The following is a 26222-nucleotide window of genomic DNA, read 5'->3' as shown; positions in this document are numbered from 1 at the left end:
ATTGTCTTGTGTCTTCTGTCTAACAATTTTGTTCTTCTGGGGTCCTGAGTATTTTAATTCTGGGGTAACTTTTATTTTATTTTATTTTATTTTATTTTATTTTATTTTATTTTATTTATTTTTTGAGACGGAAGTCTCACTCGTTCACAGGCCAGACTGCAGTGGTGCGATCTCTGCTCACTGCAAACTCCACCTCCCGGGTTCACGCTATTCTCCTGCCTCAGCCTCCTGAGTGGCTGGGACTACAGGCGCCCACCACTGCACCTGGCTAATTTTTTTATATTTTTAGTAGAGACGGGGTTTCACCGTGTTAGCCAGGATGGTCTCGATCTCCTGACCTTGTGATCCGCCCGCCTCAGCCTCCCAAAGTGCTGGGATTACAGGCGTGAGCCACTGCGCTTGGCCTGGGGTAACTTTTAGACTAAGAAAAAATTGTTTTCTCCAAGCTGTTGCCAGTGGCATTATTTCCTGTGAGAGCTCCATGGAGCTGAGACATTTCCCTGTCACAGAGCTTTTGAAATTTCCCTGGAGCACAAAACTTGGGCCCAGGGGAATGCGGAAGGAGTCTTGGGAACAGCAGGTTCGGGGCTCAGCAGGACAAATTAGACTCTAGGCCAAAAAACTCTAAGAAATATGATGTGGTTTTGGTTTTCATTTCCTCTGGTTCCCTCACAGACAATTCCTGCCTGTCATCTGTCTTAAAATCATGGCCAGGGGAATGTCAGGCCCTGATTCTATGATAGAATATATAAAAAAAGCAAAGGTGGGTGGGGATGGGGGGCACCTAGGCTTATCTCAGACCTATTAAAGCAGAATCTTAGGGAGTAGTGTCTGGGAATCTTTTTCTTCTTTCTCTTAAGCTTCCTAGGTGGTTCTGATGCACCCAGAAGCTTGTAAGCCACTACTGTGCAGTGTAGAACTATGGACAGACTTGAATTTGAATTCTGGCTCTTCCACTTAGCTGACTGTTCTTGGGCAGTTATTGAACCTCTTCTGGCTTTAGTTGCCTTACCCCTGAAATGAGGATCAAATGGTACCTACTATATGTGGTAGCTGGAGAGGCTAAATAAAATAATATTAGGCACTTAGTAAGGACTGGAACAATGAGACATGGTTCGTGTTATTAATTATCCATGTTGAGGATCAGCTTGGTTTGATCTCACCTTTCTCTCCCTTCTAGGACCCTCCAGAATGAGGAGACAGGAAACTTCCTCTAAAGGGTTCCTGATCAGGTTTCTCCCCAGGACGGTCCAGCATGACTGCCCCCAGCCTAGTCTGCACCCTGCCGAAGTTGCTGGTTCTGAGCTAGGAGCTCCTGATTCTGTGTGGCCAGGTTGATGGCTTCTTCCAGGATGCCCGCCAGCAGGCTGCAGTGACGATGCTCTGTGGTCATGGCCCGTTCCTCCCACTGGCCCTGCCAGGCTCGGAATACCTGTACCCAGATTCAGAGATACCTGTCACTCAGCCAGCCTTGGAGCCAGCTCAAGGCCTGCCCTCCATCCCCACTAACCCGCAGCACATGGTGTGTCTGAGCTCGAGTGGCCTGCTCATGCAGGTCATAGAGGGCTGCCAGGTCCTGCTCTGCCGTGTCCCGCTCTTCCTGAAGGGCCTCCAGCTGGAATCTCAGCACCATCTGTTCCTGCTGCCATCTCTGCCTCCTTGCAGGCCTTCAGTGATAACACATACTCTTTGTTGAGCGCCACCTGTGTGCCAGGCTCTGTGCTAAATACTTCAAGTGTATTATTTTATCCAATAACAACCATATGTGGCATTGTCATCTTACAGATTTGACAACAGTGAATCAGAGAAGTGACCTAACTTGCCCAAATGCTCATGGCTAGTGAAGGTCAGAGCTGACATGGCACATGCCTTTCAATGGTTTGCAACTCTCCTTGGGGTAAAATCCAAAGCCAGAGCTGTGGCACACACTTGTCTCTTTAGCCTTGCTTCTGACTACGCACGTGTTCAGCTCCAGCCAGATTGGAGAATTTGCAGTTTACAGGACCCACTTTGCCATTGCTTCCCTCTGAACCTTTAATCTGTCTTGTCTTCTCTGAGAACATGTCACCACTCCAACCACCCCCACCACATACACGTTATGTTTCTTAATTTGTTCAAATAAGTTGTATCTATGAGTGCCTTGATGTGATGAGCAGTAACTGCCCTTGTGAAGCTCAGTGTCCAGTGAATTCCCCTGGCTGATTTCTGCCTGCCCTTTAAGGCTCAACTTAGATGCCACCTCCTCTGATCCACTCCAGCCTGGATCAGATATGCCTTTTTGGTCCCACATGCCCCTAACTCCCCAGACCCATCACTTAGCACTGAGAATTGCCTCATCTATCCCTGACAAGTCTGTGAGGGCCATGAGAGAGAGTATGAACCAGTCGGTTGTGACTGATGATGGATCCCAGCCCTAGCACAGTACCTGGACCAATTAGAGCCTCAAGTCCTCTATTTGACCCTCCTTACCTCCTCTTCAGTCACCAGGTCTTTGATCTGGTCATCTGCCACCTCCTCCTTCTGTTCCAAATGCTTCAGCTTCTCTCGAATCCAAATTTGGTGCTGCTCCCTCAGTCTCTGCCTCCGGGCCTGGGCCAAGAAGAACTGCAGGGCCACATCTGGTACCTGCTGGGCTCAGTCAGAAGTCCATGTGTGTGCGCAGATTTAGGACCAGAGCCCAACTTTTCCAATACCTCATCACCAGGGCTGCTGCCAGAATAACATCCAGGACCTAACTGGCCTGGAAGAGCTTGTAGCATGGGCAGAGACTCAGGAGGCCATGGTGGGAAGAGGAAGGTAGTGGCTCTGCCAAGAGGTGCCATAGTGCCCCTAAGGATCCTATACCCTTAATCCAATAAGTAGGAAAACAGTCCCTCCCCATGGCCCTCCCTTAGGGGTCTAGTCACCCTCAGGTCCTTTATTTGTCAAAAACTTCACATTTCTCCTTGATAGTGGGGCAGGGTAAGCAGAGGCACATTAGCTGGGCTCTGCAGCTCTTCACTCCCCCTATGGCTTCCAGTCATTCCTGGGGTACATGAGGTATTACCTGTTCCTTAGGGTGCCTGAGAGGATTCTTTTGGTGGAGCCCACACCTTAGAGTTGCCGTTCTTCCTGCCACTAGAGGAAAATGTAATGAATCACACCAAAGGCAGAGAATACCTCCCACTCCCAGCTCATCCCCAAGTCCCAGACCCACCTTGGGGCTCTCCCTCGAGGCATGGGCTCTGGCTTACTGGTGACTCTATCACCTGCTGAGAAGATATTAGAAGTGACCATTCCACACCTTTTCTCCCAGGACAGTGTAGGTTAAGATCAGGGCTTGGAAATCAGACAGATCAGGGTCCCAGCCCCTCCTCTTCTTAGCTGAATGGCCTCGAGCAGGTGACTGGCCTAGTCTCCATGTGCTTCTCTATCAAATCGAGCTGATAAAAGTTGTAGAGAGAATGAAGTGAAGTACTGCACCGAAAGCACTGAGCAGTAAGGCTCTTGCTCAATAAATAGGAGCTACCATGCCTGATTCCCAAGCCCCAAGGCTGTAAAAACAAGTTGTAAGCAATTATGAAAAAAGACGAGAAAGGCCAGAAGAGGCTGGACAGGGGCAGGGTTTCAACCACCCTGTGATAAATCATGGAAGACCAGAAAGGCCATGCAACCTAAGGAGATGAAAGAGCACTAGATTAGGAGTCTAAGGACTTGAGTGTGATTATACTTTTGCTGCTCCCGATTACACCTGTGACCCCAGGCTCACAGGTCTCACATCTTTTCTTTTCTTTTTCTTTTTTATGACAGAGTCTCGCTGTGTCACCCAGGGTGGAGTACAGTGGTGCAATCTCAGCTCACTTCAACCTGCGCCTCCCGGGTTCAGGTGGCTCTCCCACCTCAGCCTCCTGAGTAACTGGGACTACAAGCATGCGCCACCATGCATGGCTAATTTTTGTATTTTTGAGTAGAGATGGGGTTTCACCTTGAGAGGGCTCCCAGCCCTCTCACATCTTTTCTTTTCTTTTCTCTTTTTTCTTTCTTTCTTTCTTTTTTTTTTTTTTTTTTGAGATGGAGTTTCACTCTTGATGCCCAGGTTGGAGTCCAATGGCATGATCTCGGCTCACTGCAACCTCTGCTTCCTGGGTTCAAGTGATCCTCCTGCCTCAGACTCCCAAGTAGCTGGGACTACAGGCATGCACCACCACACCAGGCTAATTTTCGTATTTTCAGTAGAGACAGGATTTCTCCAAGTTGGCCAGGCTGGTCTCGAACTCCTGACCTCAGGTGATCCACCCACCTCGGCCTCCCAAAGTGCTGGGATTATAGGCATGAGCCACCATGCTCAGCCTCACATCTTTTCTTTAAGCCTCAGTTTGCTCACCTGAAAAGGACACAGTATTCCTTCCTGCTTAAAATACTTCTGTGGCTCACCTGTGACCTTTAAGACAAAATCCAAACATCTCTGTTTTACAAAGCCCTGTGTGACCTGGCCCCTGCTGTCCTCTCCAGTCCTTCTCTCCTGACTCTCCCTCAAGTTCTATTCTCCAACAAATTGAGCTGCTTGCACTACCTCAAGGGGACCAAGCACTTTCTTGCCTCTGAGTCTTTGCCTGTCATTCTCTCTGCCTTCAGGTTGTTCACTCATCTTTGTTGACCTCCTTCAGGAATCACTTCCTCCATGAAGTCTTCCATCCCTCTCTTGCCAAGGCTAATTTAGATGCCCCACATAACTCTGTTTATAAGCCTTTCAGAGCACCGATGATGGTGGTGTAATTGTTTCTTCCCAGGAGATTATAAACTCCATGAGGGCAGGGAATTCCCAGGGCCTATGTGGCACTGGGCCCAGCACACAGTGGGTGGTCAGTAAGTGTTTGGGAATCAATAAGTCAATGAGTGAATGGAGGTCTTCCTCAAAGTGCTTTGGAAAGAAGACAAGAAGGCAGACACAAATGTGGCTCCCAAAAGGGTGAATGCGAAGACATACCTGTGGCTCTGGAAGCCTCATCGCCTCAGTTCTGGCTCCTTGGAGCATCTTTCTTCTTGGGTGCTGGCTCCACGCTTTTACCACCTATGGAGAAAGGGTTCAAGGTGGGTACTGGCCATGGCTGGCCCAGATGCCCTCCGGCTTCACCTTGCTCACCTCTAACTCCTGCAGTGCTCTTCCCAGCTGGCTTAGCCCACTGTATGTCAGGGTGTCCTCAAGGAGGCCTAAACGCAGGGGCCTCAGGCCAGCCCGGCGGGCCCGAGCCTCTTCTACTGCATCCCACAGGGTGGGCCTCACCTGTTTCACCTGCATCCTCCTTCTTGAGGCCCCCAACAGAGCAGCCTGGAGCAAACTGAGGGAGCTACCTAGTAAAGGGACACTCCAAGTGAATTACTCCCTGTGGACTCCAAAGCACGCGGCCTGTAATACTTTTACTTTTTGTTAGTAGTAGTATTCATAAAAATATCTAACCCCCTCTAGGCTTTTACATGTGCTTGATGACACTTCACTAAGGCTGTTCATGGATTGCCTCTTTTTATCCACACAACACTCCAATCAGGCAGAAGCTCTAATCTATCCTGCCTCCCCCGACATTTTCCAGATGAGGCAATAGAAGCTCAAAGAGGTCAAGCAACTTCTTGGCAAGTGGCAGAGCCAAAACTCAAGCCCATGCCCTTCATCATGATACCAAACTGGCCTGAAGGTAAACACGTCTGGCCCTCACTGCTTTATCCTTGTGGGTGTGAACTGCTCTAACTTATCTTCCTCATTCCAAGGGACCTTGCACAGGGGAGGTCTGGGAACTTGCTAGCCAAATGAATGTGTGTTTGTTGATTTTGGAGACGAGGGCCAGACATTTTTTACTCTTTTATTATGGAAAATTTCAAACATACACAAAGTATAGGAAATCCTGTGTACCTGTCACCTAGCTTTGACAGTTATCAACTCATGCCATTTCTGTTTGATCAATACCCCCACCTCGACCTCCCCCAAATCCCTGACATCATAACATTTCAGAGGCTTGATTTTTTTTCTTTTTTTCTGCCAGCATCTACATTAAGGACACAGAGGGTTTTTTTTTTTTTTTTTTTTTTTTTTTTTTGAGATGGAGTCCCGCTCTATCGCCCAGGCTAGAGTGCAGTAGCACGATCTTGGCTCACTGCAACCTCTGCCTCCCAGGTTCAAGCAGCTCTTCTGCCTCAGCCTCCCAAGTAGCTGGGACTACAGGCGCCCGCCACCATGCCCAGCTAATTTTTGTATATTTAGTAGAGATGGAGTTTCACCATGTTGGCCAGGCTAGTGGCCTGGCCAACGAACTCCTGACCTCAGGTGATCTGCCCATGTCAGCCTCCCAAAATACTGGGATTGCAGGCATGAGCCGCCGCACTCAGCTGAGGCTTGATTTTTAACGGGTGTATGAAAATAAGAGACTCCCTTCTCTTCTCTTATCTCTCTCTCTTCATCTATAAATTAGGCCTGCCTCTCTTTCCTTATTTGTAAATTATATCTGCCTCATGGGGTTTTGGTAAGAATCAAAGGCATTTGTGCAAAAATGCTTGGTAAGTGGTTTAAGGCCTCTGAAGGGTGAGGGGTTACTTTCACTGTTGACCTTGCTTTGCCTCTCCAGTCTCTGTCAGTCTAGGCATTCTGGGGCCCTCTTGGAGAGTCAGGCTCTCTCTCTGGGCTGGAGTTGGGGCTGAGGTTGGTTGGGTGATGGGTGAGGCAGGCCTAAGGACAGATCTCAGAGCTTCCCAAAGAACCCCACACTCTCCCCCTGGCCACCTTGGGGGTCCAGGCGAAGAAGCAGGCCACTGTAGTTGTTTCCTCCCAAAAGCTGTGAGACAATCCATGGTAAAGAGCCCTCCGCCTCCTCACCAACAACTTCACCAGCCAACACCCGCAGCAGGGGGCAGTCTCTGCAAGAGGGAGAGGAAGAAAGGCGATGTCCACTGGTGGATGGGGAAAGAAACTGGACAGAGTTACACTCTGATGGAAAGGGCAACTATTTCCAGAAACTTTTGTGCATTACCAGACAGATTTGAAACATCATACAGATCTCTATTTTATTAGTATTACTTTTTGAGTTACAAAAGTAATACATTCTCCATGGGCATGGTGGCTCACACCTATAATCCCAGCACTTTGGGAGGCCGAGGCTGGCAGATCACTTGAGGTCAGGAGTTCGAGACCAGCCTGGCTGACATAGTGAAACCTTGTCTCTACTAAAAATACAAAAATTAGCCAGATGTAGTAGCACACACCTGTAATCCCAGCTACTAGAGAGGCTGAGGCAGGAGAATTGCTTGAACCCAGAGAGCAGAGGTTTCAGTGAGCCAAGATCACACCACTGCCTGCCCTCCAGCCTGGGCAATAAAGTGAGAGTCTGTCTCAAAAATACAAACAAATTTTTAAAAAAGAAGTAATAGATTCTCACGGTAAAAAATTTAAATTGTGTACCTGACAAGTGACTTGTACCCAGAATATATAAAGAGCTCTTACAACTCAATAATAGAAAGACAAATAACCCAATTTTAAAATGGGCAAAAGAAGATGACATCAGTGAAAATCACAGAGTAGGGAACTCCAGGAGTCCATCCATCCCCAGAAATACCTAGCAAAAATTGCCAGAAACAACCTTATTTTAACTCTGAAAGATAGAGGTTTACAGCAACAAATGCTTAACCAGGAGAGGCAATTTAAACATCGTAGGAGATCTCTGTGGTGTTTTAACTTACCCTCGCTTCAACCCCTCCCCAGCACAGGGCTAATCTTGAAGACAGTAGCCCAAATTTCTGGTGGGGGTTCCTGGTTAGGAAGGGAGCAGAGAAGATCTTGTTCCCAATGAATCGTGTTTATCTTTTTTGATTTTCTGGAGTTTCCCCCCAAGAACTGATGAAAGGGAAATCTCTTTGCTTCACCTGTCTCAGAACTCTCTCAAGGCAGAGCAGCTACACAGAGGATGTTCCCTGGAAACTGTTGAAGAACAAAAGAACAAGGCACTGCTGCCTGAAGCAAAAATAACAGTTGAGGCAAACAATTGACACCCTGAAAGACTGGGAAAAGTTTGGAAGTGATATTTTTGGGAGAATAAGGGCTTCAAAAAGTTCCCATATGAACCAGAGAGTGTAGAAAGCACACCCAGGGTAGGACTCATGTGCAGAAAAGGCCCAATAAGACAATAAGCTTTCATCTCTGTCTGGTCTTTGGGCTCAGCACAAGCAGGAAGTGAAGGCTAAAACAGAGCTGTAAATTGCCTGGCTAAGCTTAGGAGTGACTCCACACAGCCAATCTGCAAAGACCTGGAAAAGTTTTTCTTTTTCTTTTTTCCTTCCTTCCTTCCTTTGTTTTCTTTTTCATATTCTTCTTTATTCTTTTCGTTTCTTTTTTATTTGTTTCTTTCTTCTTCCTTTTTAAAAAACAAAACAAAACTTTTTTTTTGGTCGCAGGCATTTAAGGAATTCTATGTTAGGTCACTGGCTAACAACTAAAATAACAAAATGAAGGCTTCAGTGAATACAAAGAATACAGTCTTCGGAAAAAAAAAAAAAAAAAAAAAAACCCACAAAGATAAAGAGAGAATCTTGAAAACAGCAAGAGAGAAGCAGTTTATTATGTGCAATGGATCTTCAATAAGACTAAAAACAGATTTATCCCCAGAAACCATGGAGATAACATAAAGTTGGCCCTTTATATCCATAGGCTCTGCATCTGTGGATTCAAGCAAGCACGAATCAAAAATATTTGGGAGAAAAATGGTTTTGTCTGTACTGAGCATGTACAGACTCTTTCTTGTCATGATTCCCTAGACAATACAGTATAACAATTTACATAACATTTACATTGTATTAGGAATTATAAGTAATCTAGAGATGACTTAAAGTATGTGGGAGGATGTACGTAGGTTATGTGCAAATACTATCACATTTTATTTTTTATTTTTATTAGTTTTTTTGTGTGTGTTGTTGTTGTTTTCCTTTTTAGATAGAGTCTCGCTCTGTCACCCAGGCTGGAGTGCAGTGGTGTGATCTCAGCTCACTGCAACCTCCACCTCCCAGGTTCAAGCAATTTTCCTGCCTTGACCTCCCCACTAGCTGGGATTACAGGCACCCACCACCACGCCCAGCTTATTTTTATATTTTTGGTAGATACGGGGTTTCACCATGATGGCCAGGCTGGTCTCAAATTCCTGACCTCAGGTGATCCACCTGCCTTGGCCTCCCAAGGTGCTGGGATTATAGGCGGGAGCCATGGTGCCCACCTAATTTTTGTGTTTTTAGTAGAGACAGGGTTTCACCATGTTGGCCAGACTGGTCTCAAATTCCTGACCTCAAGTGATCCACCCACATTGGCCTCCCAAAGTGCTGGGATTACAGGTGTGAGCGCCACACCCAGTTATTTTTATCAGTATTTTTTTAGATAGGGTCTTGCTCTGTCACCCAGGCTGGAGTGCAGTGGTGTGATCATGGCTCACTGAAGCCTTGACCTCCTGGACTCAAGCTATCGCTTCAGCCCCTCAAGTAGCTATTATTACTGTTTTTTACAGTCTTTTTTATTTTTATTTTTTGTAGTGACAAGATCTCACTATGTTGCCCAGCCTGGTCTCAAACTCCTGGGCTCAAGCAGTCCTTCTGCTTTGGCATCCCAAAGGCTGGAATTACAGGCATGAGCCACTGTGCCTAGCCCACACCATTTTATATAAGACACTTGAACATCTGTGAATGTTGATACCTGCGGGGGGATCCTGGAGCGAATCCCCAAAAAGATACAAAGAGACAACGGTATTTAAAGTGCTTAAAAAAAATCCTGCCAATCAAGAATTATATATCTGGCAAAACTATCCTTCAAAAATGAAGGCAAAATTATGACACTCCCAGATAAATCAAAGCTGAAGTAATTCATCAAGAGTAGACTTGCCTTAACAAAAATGCTGAAGAGAGTCCATCAACCCAAAATGAAAGGACACTAGACAGTAACTTGAAGCCATATAAATAAATAAGGAACAATAATAAGGTAACTACATGTGTAAATATAAAAGCCCATAATATTGCATTTTTTGTTTGTAACTCCTCTTTTTTGCCCATAGGATTTAAAAAACAAATGCATAAAACAATAATTGTAAACCTATGATAATGGGCACACAATGTATAAAGATGTAATTTGTGACATTAGCAACATAATGGGAAAAGATGCAGATGTATAGGGGTAAAATCTTTATAGATATTGAAGCTAAGTTGGTATTAATTCAAGCTGGATTGCTATATGGTTTTTGTTTGTTTGTTTGTTTGTTTGTTTTAGATGAGGTCTCACTATGTTGCCCAAGCTGGTTTCAAACTTCTGGGTTCAAAAGATCCTCCTGCCTCAGCCTCCCGAGTAGCTGGGATTACAGGTGCATACCATTGTGCCTGGTGAGACTGTTTTAAATTTAAGATATTAGCCGGACATGGTGGCTCACGACTGTAATCCCAGCACTTTGGGAGGCTGTGGGCAGATCACGAGGTCAAGAGATCAGGACCATCCTGGCCAACATGGTGAAACCCCATCTCTACTAAAAAATACAAAAATTAGCTGCACCTGTAGTCCCAGCTACTCGGGAGGCTGAGGCAGGAGACTCGCTTGAACCCGGGAGGCAGAGGTTGCAGTGAGCTGAGATCACGCCACTGCACTCCAGCCTGGAGACAGAGCGAGACTCTGTCTCTAAATAAATAAATAAATAAATGAAATTTAAGATATTAATTGTAATCTCCAAAATGGCCACAAGGAAAATAAGTGGGGTTTTTTTGTTTGTTTGTTTTGTTTTTTTAGACAGGGTATCACTCTGTCAGCCAGGCTAGAGTATAGTGGCACGATCATAGCTCACTGCAGCCTCAACTTTCCAGGCTCCAGTGATCCTCCCACTTCAGCTTCCTGAGTAGCTAGGACCACAGGCCTGCACCACCATGCCTGTCCAATAGAAAAATAACCTTTAAAAATATGGAAAAACCCCCTGTTCACTTTTTTAAATGGATTTATGTCTTTATTGCTCATTAATTGGGGCAAAGGAAATATCCTTTTAAAACTCAGGCAAACTGAGTGTTTGTCTTGTATCCTGTCAGAGGAAAGAAATTGAAAAAGAAAAAAAAAGGAAAAAATATCAAAAAGGTAACGTGAAAAAAAATCAACACAGCACATTGCAAAAAATCAATTAAATACAAAAGGCAATATTAGAGGAATTAAGAAACAAAAATATATAGCCAAATAGCAAGATGGCAGGGGTAAGTATTTGTTATCAGTGATCACTTTAAAGGTAAATGGAATAAACTCCCCAATTAAATAACAAAGTTTGGAAGAATAGGTCTTTTTTTTTTTGGTTGGAAGAATAGATTGAAAAAAAAAAAAAAACATAATTTATCTATGTGTTGTCTACAAGAGACTCACTTTATTTTCTTTATTTTTTTAAGAGACAGGGTCTCACCCTGTTGCCTAGGCTGGAGTACAGTGATGTGATCAAGGCTCACTGCAGCCTCAACCTCCCGGGCTCTAATGATCCTCCTGCCTCAGCCTCCAAGTAGCTGGAGCTACAGGTATGTGCCACTATACCTAGTTATTTTTATTTTTTGTAGATATGGGATCTTATTATGTTGCCTAGTCTGGTTTCAAACTTCTGAACTCAAGTGATTCTTCTACCTTGGCCTCCAAAAGTGTTGGGATTACAGGCATGAGCTGCCATGCCCAGCCAAGACCCACTTTAGATCCAAAGACACAAATAGGTTAAAAGTAAGAAGATGGAAAAAGATATAAAAGAGTCTGTAGTGGCTATATAAATATCACACCAAATAGACTGTAAGTCAAAAATTGTTACAAGAGACAAAGAAGTACATTATATATTCATAAAAGGTTCAACTCATCAAAAAGATAAAACAAATATAAACATGTATGCACTTGACAAAAGACCAAATATGCAAAGCAAAAGTGGACAGAAATGAAGGGAGAAATAGATAGTTCTACAGTAATAGTTGGAGACTTCAATACTCTACTTTCTTTTCTTTTCTTTTTCTTTTTTTGAGAAAAGGTCTCACTATTATTGCCCAGGCTGGTCTTGAATTCCTAGGCTCAAGCGATCCTCCTGCCTCAGCCTCCTGAGTAGCTGGGATTACAGGTGCATGCCACTGCACCCAGCTTCCCCAGTTTCAGTACTAAGTAGAAAAAGTAGACAAATGATCAAAAAGGAAGTAGAGGACTTAAGTAACACTAAACAATTCAGACCTAAGAGACATGTTTAGAACACTCAATCCCAAAATAACAGAATACACATTCTTCTGAAGTGCGTGGAACATTCTCCAAAGCAGACCATATGCTAGGCCACAAAGCAAGTGTCAATCATATTTAAAAATTAAAATCACACAAAGTATCTTCTCTAGCCATAGTGGAATAAACTAGAAATGAGTAACAGAAGAGAAACTGGAAAATTCACAACTATGTAGAAATTAAACAACCAATGGGTCAGAAGAGAAATCACACAGAGAGTTAGAAAATACTTTCAGAAGAATGAAAACAAAAACACAACATATCAATACTTACGTGATGAAGCAAAAGTAGTGCTCAGAGCGAAATTTGTAAGTATAAACACCTACATGAAAAAGGAAGCTCTGAAACCAGTAATTTAACTGGACACCTCAAGGAATTAGAAAAAGAGAAAAATAAACCCAAAGCTAACAGAAGAAAGAAAAGAATAGAGATCCAAACAGAGATAAGTGAAAAAGAGAATATAAAATAATAGAAAATCAATGAAACCAAAGTTGACTCCTTGAAAAAAAAGTTTTAAATGAGCAGGAGTGGTAGCTATGGAGCCCCTGGAGGAGAAAGAAACGCAGGTTGCTGCATGGTTAAAATAAATATTTGGAGATCATCGCATTCCACAGTATGATGTGAACCCACGGACCACAGAGATTTTACATCACCTTTCAGAACCCAACAGGGTCCGGGACAGGGATGACTACCTGGTAATAGAGGACTTGAAGCAGAAAGCAAGTGAATACAAGTCAGAAGCCTAGTATCTTCAAGACCTTCTCATGGATAGTGTGAATTTTTCCCCTGCCAATTTCTCTAGCACTGGTTCCAGGTATCTGAATGCTTTGGTTGACAGTGTAGTGGCCCTTGAAACAAAGGATGACTTACCAGCTAGTTTTATCCTTGCAGTGAATGATTTGACCTCTGATCTCTTTCGCACCAAATCCGAAGGTGAAGAAATCAAGATTGAACTGGAAAAACTTGAAAAAAATCTAACTGCAACTTAATGTTTGAAAAATGTCTACAAGAGGATCTCAAGAAAGCAGAGTTGCATCTGTCCACAGAAAGGGCCAAAGTTGATACTCGTAGTCAGAACATGAACTTTCTAAAAGCAAAGTCAGAGGAATTCAGATTTGGAATCAAGGCTACAGAGGAGCAACTTTCAGCCAGAGGCATGGATGCTTCTCTGTCTCATCAGTCCTTAGTAGCACTGTCAGAGAAACTGGCCAAATTAAAGCAACAGACTATATCTTTGAAGAAAAAGTTTGAGTCCTATTTAGACTTAATGCTGAATTCCCCTCTTGCTCAAATGAAAATTGAAGAAGCAAAGCATTAGAATTAGACAGCAAAGAATTAGACAGCAATGAAGCTGAACTTACAAGGAGAGTAGACATGATGGAACTGTGACAATAGCCAAATTAACATCCTTTTCCCTAACAAAATAAAATGAATAGGACTTTATAGAGTTTTTTTTTCCTGTTGGCATTTCTTAATAACGAAATTTTCTGTGTTCGTAGATTACAGAATGTCATAATTAATAGAATATGGTTTCTTACTGTGTATTGCATTTTTGTTCCCAAATACATAGGTTTCATATTAAAAAGGCTTTTCTCTCTCTTTTTTTTTTTTTCTTTTTGAGTCAGAGTCTCGCTGTGTCGCCAGGCTGGACTGCAGTGGTGTGATCTTGGCTCACTGCAACATCCGAATCCCTGGTTCAAGCAATTCTCCTTCCTCAGCCTCCCTAGTGGCTAGAATTTCCACCATGCCAACATGCCCAGCTAATTTTTGTATTTTTAGTAGAGATGGGGTTTCACCATGTTGACCAGGCTGGTCTCGATTTCCTGACCTTGTTATCCACACACCTCAGCCTCCCAAAGTGCTGGGATTACAGACACGAGCCACACTGTCTGGCCAAAAAGGCTTTTCTCTTTTTAAAAAAACTTAAAAATGGACAAACTTTTAGCTAGATTGACTAAGAAAGACAGAAGACTCATATTACTAACATTAGAAGTGAAAGTGAGGACATTGCTACCAACCTTACAGAAATAAAAATGATTACAAGAGAATGCCACAATTATACACCAACAAATTAGAGAACTTAAATGAAATGAACGAATTCCTAGAAACACACAAATGACCAAAACTGACTCCAGAAGAAATAGAAATTCTGAATAGACCTATACCAGGTAAAGACACTGAATCAGGCAGGGCACAGTGGCTCACACCTGTAATCACAGCATTCTGGGAGACCGAGGCAGGTGGATCATGAGGTCAGGAGTTTGAGACCAGCCTGACCAATATGGTGAAATCCCAACTCTACTAAAAAAATACAAAAATTAGATGGTCGTGGTGGTGCGTGCCTGTAATCCGAGATCCTCAGGAGGTTAAGGCAGGAGAATCACTTGAACAAGGGAGGCAGAGGTTGCAGTGAGCTGAGATCATGCCACTTTATTCCAGCCTGGGCAACAGAGCAAGACTCCGTCTCAAAATTAAAAAAAAAAAAAAAAAAAAAAGGCGAGATTGAATCAGTAATCAAAACCCTCCCAACAAAGAAAAACCCAGGACCAAATGACTTCACTGGTGAATTCTAGCAAACAGTTGAAGAATAAGTAACACCAATTCTTCTTACACTGCTCCAAAAAATAGAATAAAAAGGAAGACTTTCTAACTCATCCTATGAGGCCAACATTGCCCCAATACCAAAACCAAAGACAACACAAGAAAATAAAATTACACACTAATATCCTGTTGAATGTAGACACAAAAGCTCTCAATAAAATACTAGCCAATGGAATCCACTGAGTATTAGAAGACTTATACATCATGACCAACTGAGATTTATCCCAGGAATGCAAGGGTAGTTCAACATGAAAATAAATCAATATATAATATACCACATTAATAGAATGTAGAAAAAATCTGAGGATCATTTCAACTGATGCAGAAAAGCCTTTGACAATATCCAACATCCTTTCATGAGAAAAATACTCAACAAAATAGTAATAAAAGGGAAATTTCATAACATGATTAAGGGCATATATAGAAAAACCGACAGCCAATATCACAAGCAATGGTGAAAGACTAAAATCTTTCCCCTCAGATCAAGAATGTAAGTATGACTACTATCACCACTGCCATTCAACCTTGTATTAGAAGTTCTAGCCAAAACAATCAGGCAAGAAAAAGAAACAAAATTATTGAAATAGGAAAGGAAGAAATAAAACTATCTCAAGTTGCAAATGATATAATTTTATATACAGAACATCCTAAAAAATCCATATCCAAAAAGAACTATTAGAACTAATAATCAAATTCAGTAAAGTTGCAGAATACAAAATCAACGCACAAAAATCAGTTGTCTAGCCAGGTGTGGTGACTCACACCTGTAATCCCAGCACTTTGGGAGGCCGAGGCAGGTGGATCACAAAGTCTGGAGTTCAATACCAGCCTGGCCAAGATGGTGAAACCCCGTCTCTACTAAAAATACAAAAAAAAATTAGCTGGGCATGGTGGCAGGCGCCTGTAATCCCACCTACTCAGGAGGCTGAGGCAGAGAATTGCTTGAACTCAGAAGGCGGAGGTTGCAGTGAGCCGAGATCATGCCACTGCACTCCAGCCTGGGCGACAGAGCAAGACTCTGTCTAAAAAAAAAAAAAAGCACTTTGGGAGGCCGAGGCGGGCGGATCACGAGGTCAGGAGATGGAGACCATCCTGGCTAACACAAAGAAACCCCGTCTCCACTAAAAAAATACAAAAAAATTAGCCGGGCGTGGTGGCGGCACCTGTAGTCCCAGCTACTCGGGAGGCTGAGGCAGGAGAATGGCGGGAACCCGGGAGGCGGAGCTTGCAGTGAGCCGAGATCGTGCCACTGCACTCCAGCCTGGGCGACAGAGCGAGACTCCGCCTCAAAAAAAAAAAAAAAAAAAAAAAAAGGAATCAGTTATGTTTCTTTTTTCTGTTTTTTGATAGGGTCTAGCTATGTCACCCAGGCTTGTATGCAGTGATGCAGTCAAGGTTCACTGCAGTCTAGACCTCCCATGTCAGCCTATTGAGTAGATGGGAGTGCAGGCATGCACCATCATGCCCAGCTAATTTTTTAATTTTTTTGTAGAGACGAGGTCTCACTATATTGCCCAGGTTGGTCTCAAACTCCTGGGCTCAAGCAATCCTCCTGGCATGGCCTCCCAAAGTGCTGGAATTGCAGGCATGAGTCACAGTGCCCAGCCTAAAATACTTACTTTCCATACACTAGAAATGAACAGTCCAAAAAGGAATTTTTTTTTTGAGATGGAGTCTCACTCTGTTGCCCAGGCTGGAGTGCAGTGGTGTGATCTCAGATCACTGCAACCTCCACCTCCTGGGTTCAAGTGATTCTCTTGCCTCAGCCTCCCAAGTAGCTGGGACTACAGGCACCCACCACCACACCCAGCTAATTTTTTATTTTTAGTTTGAGACAGGGTTTCACCATGTTGGCTAGGCTGGTCTCGAACTCCTGACCCTAGGTGATCCACCCACCTCGGCCTCCCAAAGTGCTGGGATTACAGGTGTGAGCCACTGCGCCCGGCCCGGTAATTTTTAAAATTCCACTTCTGATAACATCAAAAATAATAAAAATACTAAGAAATAAATTTAACCAAGGAGGTGTAAACCTTATACCCTGAAAACTGCAAAACGCTGCTGAAATAAAGAGAACTTAAATATATGAAAAAACAGCCTTGTGCTCATTGTTCATGAATTGGAAGACTTAATATCATGAAGATGATAGTATTCCCAACAAATCTAGAGATTCAATACAATGCCTATCAAAATCCCAATGGCTTTTTTTTTTTTTTTTTTTTAGAAATGGAAAAGCCAAATCCTAAAATTCCTATGGAATTGCAAGGAGCCCTGAATAGCCAAAACAATGTTGAAAAGAAGAACGAAGTTGAGGGCTGGGTGTGGTGGCTCATGCCTGTGATCCCAGCATTTTGGGAGGCCAAGGCGGGCAGATCACGAGGTCAGAAGTTCAAGACCAGCCTGACCAACATGGTGAAACCCTGTCTCTACTAAAAATACAAAAACTAGCTGGGCATGGTAGCATGCACTTGTAATCCCAGCTACTCAGGAGGCTGAGGCAGGAGAATCACTTGAACCCAGGAGGCAGAGGTTGCAGTGAGCCAAGATCACGCCATTGCACTCCAGCCTGGGCAGCAGAGCGAAACTCCATCTCAAAAAAAAAAAGAACAAAGTTGAAGGACTTACACTTTTCCGTTTCAAAGCTTACTACGAAGCTACAGTAAATAATATAGTGTCAGGCTGGGCCCAGTGGCTCACCCCTGTAATCCCAACACCTTGGAAGGCCAAGATGGGAGGACAGCTTGAGCCCAGGAATTTAAGACCAGCCTGGGCAAAATAATGATCCCCTTATTTCTACAAAAAAAAAATTTTTTTTAAATTAGCTAGATGTGGAGGTGTGCACCTGTAGTCCCAGCTACTTGGGAGGCTGAGGCAGGAGGGTCACTTGAGCCTGAGAGGTCAAGGCTGCAGTAAGCCTTGACTGCATCACTGCATTCCAGCCTGGGTGACAGAGGGAGACCCTGTATGTAAAACAAAATTAAATTAAGTTAAATTAAATCAAAACAGTGTGGTATTGCCATGAGGATAGCCTTTGACGAGAACTGACACGTTTTCATGATTAAAAAACTTTCAAGAACGTAGAAATAAAAGTTTCACAATATGATAAAGGCTATATAAATCAATGTAATATAATTGAGAGTCTTGACATAAATCCATATATATGTGACCAACTGATTTTTGACAAGGGTGCCAGGACCAGTCAATTGGGAATAGTAGTCTCTTTAGCAAATGGTGCTGGGAGAACTGGATAGAATGAAGTTGGACGATTACTCCATACTAATACAAAAAATTAACGCAAAATGGACCAATGACCTAAGTGTAAGAGATAAAGCTATAAAACTATTAGAAGAAAACGTAGGGGTGAATCTTCCTGACTTTGGATTTTGCAATGGTTGCTTAGGTATAACACCAAAAGCATGAGCAACAAAAGATAAATTGGGCTTCATAAAAATTTTAAAGTTTGGTGTATTGAAGGACACTATCAAAAAAAGTAAAAAGATAGCCAGGTGTGGTGGCAGGCACCTGTAATCCCAGCTACTTGGGAGGCTGAGGCAGGAGAATTTCTTGAACCCAAGAGGCAGAGGTTGTTAATCACGCCATTGCACTGCAGCCTGGGCAACAAGAGCAAAACTCTGTCTTTAAAAAAAAAAAAAAAAGAAAGAAAGAAAAAAAGAAAGAAAGTGAAAAGATGACCTATGAAACAGAAGAAAATGTTTGCAAATCACATAACTGATAAGGGTCTAGTATACAGAATATATAAAGAACTCTTAACACAACAAGAAAGACACAAATAACCCAATTTAAAAATAGGTGAAGGATTTGAATAGACGTTTCCACAAAGAAGATCTAGAGATGGCCAACAAGCACATGAATAGCTGCTCAATATAATTAGTCATTAGGGAAATGCAAATCAAATAAAAATGAGATACCACTTCAAAACCACTAGGTTGGCCATAATCGAAAACACGGAAGATAACAAATGTTGGTAATTGTGGAGAAGTTGGAACCATCGTACATTGCTGGAGGAAATACAAAATGGTGCAGTGCTGTAGAAAGCAGTGTGGTAGTGCCTCAAAAGTTAAACATAGACTTACCATATCTATATGACCCAGCTATTCCACTCCTAGGTAAATACCCAAAATAATTGAAAAGAGGTATTCAAACAAATACTTGTACATGAATGTTCACAGCAGCACTATTCACAATAGCCAAATGATGGAACTAGATAGTTCCACAACATTGCGAATGTACCAGGAGTCACTAAATTGTACATTATAAAATGGGTAATAGTTAATTTTATATTATGTGAACTTTACCTCGATAAAGACAAACATACAAACAACTTTTAAAACAGTTACGATATGACCCAGCAATACCACTTCTTGGTTTATGTCTGAGATAATTGAAAACACATGTCCAAATAAAAACTTATATGTGAATGTTCACAGCAACATTATTTAAAATAGCCAAAAGAGTAGCTAGGCATAGTGGCTCATGCCTGTAATCCCAGTGACTGGGGAATCTGAGACGGGAGGATTGCTTGAGGCCACGAGTTTGAGACCAGTCTGGGCAACAAAGTGAGACTACATCTCTAACAAAAGGAGAGAGAAAGAAAAGAAAAGATGTCTGGGTGCGGTGGCTCATGCCTGTAATCCCAGCACTTTGGGAGGCCGAGGCAGGTGGATCATTTGAGGTCAGGAGTTTGAGACCAGCCTGGCCAACAATGAAACCCCATCTCTACTAAAAATACAAAAATTAGCTGGGTATGATGGTGGGCGCCTGTAATCCCAGCTACTCAGGAGACTGAGGCAGGAAAATCACTTGAACCCGGGAGGCAGAGTTTGCAGTGAGCCGAGATCACGCCATTGCACTCCAGCTTGGGGGACAGAGCGAGACTCCATCTCAAAAAAAAAAAGAAAGAAAGAAAAGAAAAAAATATATATAGTAGCCAAAAGTGGAAACAATCCAAATGCCCATCAATGGATGAATGGATAAACAAAATATGGTATATCCATACAATGGAATATTATTTGTCAATAAAAAAGAACAAAGAATAAAGTTCTGATTCACACAAGTGGATAAACCTTGAAAACATTATCCTAAGTGAAAGAAGCCAGACAGGAAGACCACATATTGTATGGTTCCATTCACATGAAAAGCCCAGAGTAGCAAATCTACAGAGACAGAAAATAGATTCGTGATTGCCCTGGGCTGGGAGTGGGTGGCAGAATGAGGAATGCTTGCAGATGGAAACGGGTTTCCTTTCTGGGGTGACTTAATGTTCTAAAATTAGATAGTGCTGATCAATGCACAACGTTGTGAATGTACTAAAAAACCACTGAATTGTACATTTCAAAAGAGTGAACTTCAGTGTGTGTAAATTATATGTTAATAAATCTGGTTTTTTTTAATAAGTATACATGATAAAAGAAAGAAAATACTTTAGTTTGGAATTTAGGGTACATTTTCCTCTTCTTTTTTGTTTTACTGCAATTTGTTTTCAGGCACTTCTGAACTTGGCAACATTTCCGTGACATTACAAATATGCAAGCTGGTTTGAAATAACTACTTCCTGTCATTACTTCATATTTTCATAACTTTAGAGCACTTGAGTAAAGGATGTAAAGTAGGACCTGAAGATAAGACTTTTTGGGAATTTCCCAGTCTTGGCTTTGAACATTTAGGTTCTTTCCAAGTTTTCAATCTGATAGATCAGAAGAGATATAAGTAGCTGAAAAGGAATTAGTAATGTAAAAATTTAAAAAGTGGTAAAAAAAAGTCTGAAAAATTAGACAAAAATGCTTGAAGATGCTATTTGCAAAACTGTCCCTGGTGTATCAATCTGCGATTTCTTAACCCCAAAGTAAGGTTTTTCTTTGCTATTATTTTACTATCATTTATTGGAGTCTTGAAGGGCCTAAAATGTATACCTTATTCCTTCTAACAGCAGCATCTCCTTCTAATTTGTGAGTGTGTTGTCCAGGCTTTAATTAGAGAGGAAGAACCAGTGTTTTTCATATATAAACAAATTTGTTAAAGGAAATGGCTTACAAGATTGTGAATGCTGGCTAAGTAAGTCCAGAATCAGGGAGGTCATGGGCACAGACCACAAGTGTTGTCTATGAGCAGTCAGGAGGGAAAAGAGTGAGCAGAATGGAACTCCACAGGCACAAGTATAGCAGATGCCACTGCCCATGAATGGAATTTCTTTTCTTTTTCCGGGAAGCTTCAGCTTTTAAGGCCTTTTTAGGCTTCTGCTTTTAAAGCTTTTCAACTGATTGAATCGGGCTCACCCAGATCTTTCAGGATACTCTTAACATCCATCACATCTGCAAAATACCTTCACAGCAGCACCTAGCTTAAATAACTAGGGACTGTCACTGAAGCCAAGTTGACACACACACACACACACACACACCCCACACACACACACACCATCACAGTGGGTTTATCAGTAAATTTCTTCACCAGTTTCCCATAACTGGGCATTTGGTTTATATTCTTGTTGTTGCTGTTGTGTTTATAGACCTATTTAACATTATACTTACAGAAGCTTCTCTGGGGAGTTTTCAGTTTATGAATAAGGACATCAGGACCATCAGTTACAGTGAACTGCCTAGGCTGTTCTCTTATGCTGTGTACCATTAAGAATAAAAGAAAGTTTGCTCTTTTTCTGAATTGCTGTCACAGATGCGACGTGCTCTGCGGAAGCTTAGGAACATCTAAGCTACTTTAACGTACTCTCACTTAAGTCATTTAAAGATGGACAGAGGTACTGAGAACTAAGTAAATATGACAATAAGAAGTGGGAATGGCAGGGCCTTAGGTGCTCACCTGCAGACCAGAATGCTCTGTAGGGCCAGGCTGTGCCCCGAGCACATCTGGGGTGTGTGGCCGGTGTCTGATACACATCTCAGAACACAGAGTAGAACAGAACAGAATCAAAAAGCTGCTTCACCTTCAGCAACAATACATGCCAGTGTTGCTTTTCCATAGAAATAAAAAGTGATCAATTTAAAATTACATGATATTTTGTTGTAAATAATAGCTATTTTTATTAAGGTTATCTGCTAATAATAGAACAAAGATAAAATACATTTAACTTTTGCATTAAAAAAAATAAAAGCTGTCCCTGGTGCATTTATCAACATATGGAAAAAAAAAAAACCAGTGGCTAGAGATATTTATTTATTTACGTATTTATTTCTATTTTTTGAGACTCACTCTCTCACCCAGGCTGTAGTGCTGTGGTGTGATCATGGCTCATTGCAGCCTCAACCTCCTGGGCTCAAGCCATCCTCCCACCTCAGCCTCCTGAGTAGCTGGGACTACAGATGTTGCGCCACCATGCCTGGCTGATTTTTTTGGGTATTTTTTATAGAGATGGGGTTTTGGCCGGTTGCCCAGGCTGGAAAATATTTATTTTTATTTATTGGTTTCACTAATTCTCTATCCAGTTGCTTTTGACCACGTCATCTGCCAACAATGGGGCTTAACTTGTGTTCTGGGATGCTCTTATTATGGGGTTGAGGACAGGAGAGACTTTGATGCTATCTTGGGCCTTTCCCTCTGTAATTCAGCTCCCCACCTCACCCTTCAATGCAGTCAGAAGCCCCTTCAGACTTACGGGGCTCCTGGGAGCTGCAGGATCCGTAGAGCCCCTCGCCACACACCTTGGGTCCTGGGCCCCTCAGGAGGGTCAGGCCCTGGGCAGAACACGATGAGAGTGAGCAGACAGCAGGTCCTGTGGAGAAAAGGGTGGACTCAGGCCCAATGCCTAGCAGGGATAGGGTGACAGATACTCTCTTGTCCTCACCTGCCTTCACCCACGGTGGTCTGCAAGTACAGCTCTGAGGCAGCTTTTGAGTCAGACACCTCCACTTCAGTGGCATCTTCTACCACCCTGGAGGAAGCAGAGGCTGAGCTCAGCTCCAAAGGACCAGGTTCTGTCCAGCCCCCGAGAACCTCTATGTGGGGAGCCCTTGGAGGTCCCCATAGCCTGTAACCTCCCTAAATGTTTCTCATCCTCATGATTTTATTTTCCCTCCTGTGAACAGGGTAGTTGGGATCACTGCCATTTTACAGATGGAGAAACTGAAGTCCTGCTCAGTGAGATGCTCAAAATCACCCAGTGTGACAATGACTGAGTCGGGACATGGGGCTGGGGAATAGAGTTGAGGTGGTGTAAGCTGAAGAGGTGTAAGTGGGGTGAGGGGAGTGAGAGGGATGAGCACATGAGATGAAGGAAGAGGGTAGGAGGGGATCCTGAGAGCAGCCCTTGACCCTGTAAGCATGATCCCAAGCTCAGAGCTTTCTTCCCCTGGGGTGGCAGTGGGTGGAGACCCCAAAAGCTCAACTTCCGTGAGGCAGCCCTCCCTTAAGATAAGCACCCTCAGACTCCACTGGGCCCTGAACACTCACAAGCCCAGAGGGGCCACGTCCAGCACTGACAGGTTCTCCATCCCTGAAGAGAGCAGGTCCTGGGTCCTTCCACTGGGGCTGAACTGGGTTCACACAAGCACACTTGTTATAAACTGAGCCTTTCCCTACTTTCAGCTCATATGACCCTCCTGGGGTCTAAACATGGCACCATGAGTTCAGCCTTTTTGCAGTCAGAGGAGAGGAGAACTCAGAGAGGCACACCCATGCCGATGAGCAGCAGAGTGAGGCTGGACCCACGCTCTCTGGCTCCCCATAAACCTCGGGCTCCTTCTGCATCATCGCCCTGGCCCTGGTTCCCAAGTCCCACTCTCTCCCCTCCCACAAGGGTCTCACCTGCACCAGGCTAAGAGTGCTAAGCACAGGATCAGAGCAGCTGAGGGGCAGAGCTTCCTCAAACACTATCTGCAGCAGCTAAAGTAGAGAAGCATTCAATAAGGATTAAGAAAGCATGAATCTGTCCTTCAACATTTCCTGAGAGTGAAGTCTGCGTCAATGCCCCATACTACTGGGGACATGGTATCCAGGACAGAAATAGCACCAATCTTCATGTTCACAGCAAATCAGAAAGTGAGCAGACATTCTCAGTGGGACCTGCTGTTTGCTGCACAGGGATCCACGACAAGTTCTGAGGCAGCTATTTTAGTTTGGGGGCATTTTAATGAATCCCCCACTATAAAGCTCCCAAGTTTATAATTAGTATCACCAGGAACTGTGAAAATCAGATCTCCTTGGATATTTGATCTTTTCATGCCACCCCTCTCTAACCGTCACCCTATCAGCCCCAGCCTCCCATCTTCCTTTATTTTAATTTTTATTAAAAATTTTTTTGTTTTTTTTGTCTTTTTTTTTTTTTTTGATGGAGTTTTGTTCTTGTCGCCCAGGCTGTAGTTCAGTGGCATGATCTCGGCTCACTGCAACCTCTGCCTCACAGATTCAAGTGATTCTGCTGCCTCAGCTGCGCAAGAAGCTGGGATTACAGGTGCCCACCACCACACCCAGCTAATTTTTATATTTTTAGTAGAGATAGGATTTTGCCATGTTGGCCAGACTGGTCTCGAACTCCTGACCTCAGGTGACCCACCCACCTCAGCCTCCCGAAGTGTTGGGATTACAGGTGTGAACCACCGCACCCAGCCCCTTCCCACCTTCCATGACTTCCCAGTAGCTGCATAAATTGACCCTGGCAAAACATCCTGCGTGGACCAACAGGGTGCTTGCTGTAGGAGCCCCAGTGAGGGCTCGTGTGGGCAGGGAAGATTCTCAGAAGTCTCAGGGCGAGGCAAACCCTGAGCCGCATGAGGCCTGTGCCCTGGTGGCTCCTCTGGGACTCACCTGAGGCACAAGTCGGGGTGCCTCTGTTTCCCTCCCCCGGAGCAACAGGGCCACACTGTACCCTCGGCCCACAGAGCCCAATGCGGACTGGACACGTGCCAGCAGCTCCTGCTCTGCCTCCTGCAGGGAGACACAGGCACAATCCACTGACTCAGGTGCCCTGAGCAAAGGAGCTCTAGAGGCAGCTGGCACCCCAGGATCCAGGGGCCTGAGGGCTCCTACCCTCCTCTCATCACCCTCCCAGACCTCCTTACCTGAGCAGCATCAGGGCCCAGGACTCTGTCAAAGGTGAAGCTTTGTTCCTGTGGGCAGGGCTGGGGTCGATCGTGATATTCCCATCTTCCCCTGCACTCCCTGCCCCACTCCCTTTCCCCTCACCTGTCCCCTTCCCGCCGCCACACACACAACGCCCATCCACCTGAGTCTCTAGAGTTCCAGGCTGAAGCAAACGGAGGTTTGTGGGCCCCACCAGGAGTGTGGGGCTACTGCTGTCCTCAGGGCCTGAGAAAGGTAGACTGCATATCAGCTTTCATGAGGAAAACTGGCTCTGGGATTCCTGAGTCCTGCCCTCAAGTTTTGCCTCAGTTTTCCAACCTAAGCTGGCCTAACCCTCCCCCTCTTCCAAGAGACTCTCCTGGACTACACTTCCTCTGAAATGTGGAGGGCTTCTTACCTGATCGCCTCCCCGACTCCACTTCTACCACCACGGTCAGCATGGCATGTAGGTTGGGAGAGACCATGAGGGCCCCTCAAGGAGGCTGAGTTGCCTGGGCCAAACCAGCCCCTGCGCTCACCACCTCTCCACAGTCCACGGCCTCTATGCCTCTCAGCTTTCCCTCAATAATTCATGAATCTCATCTGAGGGCTAGGGAGGGGTGGCTCTGGACCTTGTAAACTACTAAGGGAAGTGACATTCCCTTCTCTTGTGAGAGAACACTGCCTAAGATTATTTTATTTTTTTCCTTTTTTCCTTTTATGAAAACTTTCAAACACTGGAGAGAATAGTATAATGAACCCCCAGGTACCCAGCTTCAGAAATTACAAAATTCTGGCCAGTCTTACTTCTTTTGTTCTCCTCCCATCCCCAGCGGATTATTTGGAAGCAAATCTCAGACATCCTGGTATTTTATCCATAACTAGTTCAGTATACCACAGTTAATTTTAGAACATTTCCATCACTTCATAAGGAAATGTGGTTCCCTTTAGCTATTACCTCCCTAACCCAAACCCACTGCACCCCTAAATCCTAAGTAACCACTTATCTATTTTCTGCCTTTACAGATTAGCCAATTCTGGACATTTCATAGAAATAGAATTATATACTGTGTGGTCTTTTGTGTCTGTTTTTTTCCATTTAGCATTATATTTTCAGTGTTCATCTATGTTGTAGAATGTCTCAGTACTTCTTCCCTTTCTACCGTGGATAATGTTTCATAATAGAGTGCGGTCACCAACCGCCTGGCATTCGGCCAAGTTTCCCCATGAAGGGCATTGTCCTCCATGAGACTGCACTCACTTCTGAGATCAGTCTCAAGTTAAGGGGTCCCCAGGACTTCCTTACTCCAGCCGTCTACAGGTTTTGGTGTTCCACTGCTCCTTC

At 43.9% G+C, this 26222-nt stretch overlaps 1 protein-coding gene, 1 non-coding gene and 1 pseudogene across 2 annotated transcripts; 2 read left to right on the top strand and 1 right to left on the bottom strand.

Moving 5' to 3' along the window:
- Positions 1 to 116: 116 nt before the first annotated feature.
- Positions 117 to 25362, bottom strand: LOC105467034 (uncharacterized). Its single transcript, XM_071099187.1, has 14 exons — positions 25296 to 25362; positions 24877 to 25123; positions 24623 to 24782; positions 23624 to 23701; positions 23270 to 23352; positions 22665 to 22751; positions 22476 to 22592; positions 6749 to 6882; positions 5123 to 5331; positions 4967 to 5050; positions 3197 to 3248; positions 3047 to 3117; positions 2470 to 2628; positions 117 to 1432 (listed from the first exon to the last, which is right to left on the bottom strand). Exons 1-14 carry the CDS (start codon positions 25360 to 25362, stop codon positions 1271 to 1273), a joined length of 1710 nt encoding a protein of 569 aa, XP_070955288.1. The 3' UTR covers positions 117 to 1270.
- On the top strand, positions 10944 to 11069 carry LOC112425864 (small nucleolar RNA SNORA27). The gene has a single exon (XR_003017014.2). It is a non-coding gene; the product is annotated as a small nucleolar RNA SNORA27 (small nucleolar RNA).
- On the top strand, positions 12787 to 13639 carry LOC105467033 (HAUS augmin-like complex subunit 1 pseudogene; annotated as a pseudogene).
- Positions 25363 to 26222: the final 860 nt, after the last annotated feature.

This window comes from Macaca nemestrina, chromosome 6 (assembly GCF_043159975.1).
Source record: "Macaca nemestrina isolate mMacNem1 chromosome 6, mMacNem.hap1, whole genome shotgun sequence".
Taxonomy (NCBI): Eukaryota; Metazoa; Chordata; class Mammalia; order Primates; family Cercopithecidae; genus Macaca; species Macaca nemestrina.
This window is presented reverse-complemented; position numbering and strand designations above follow the sequence as displayed.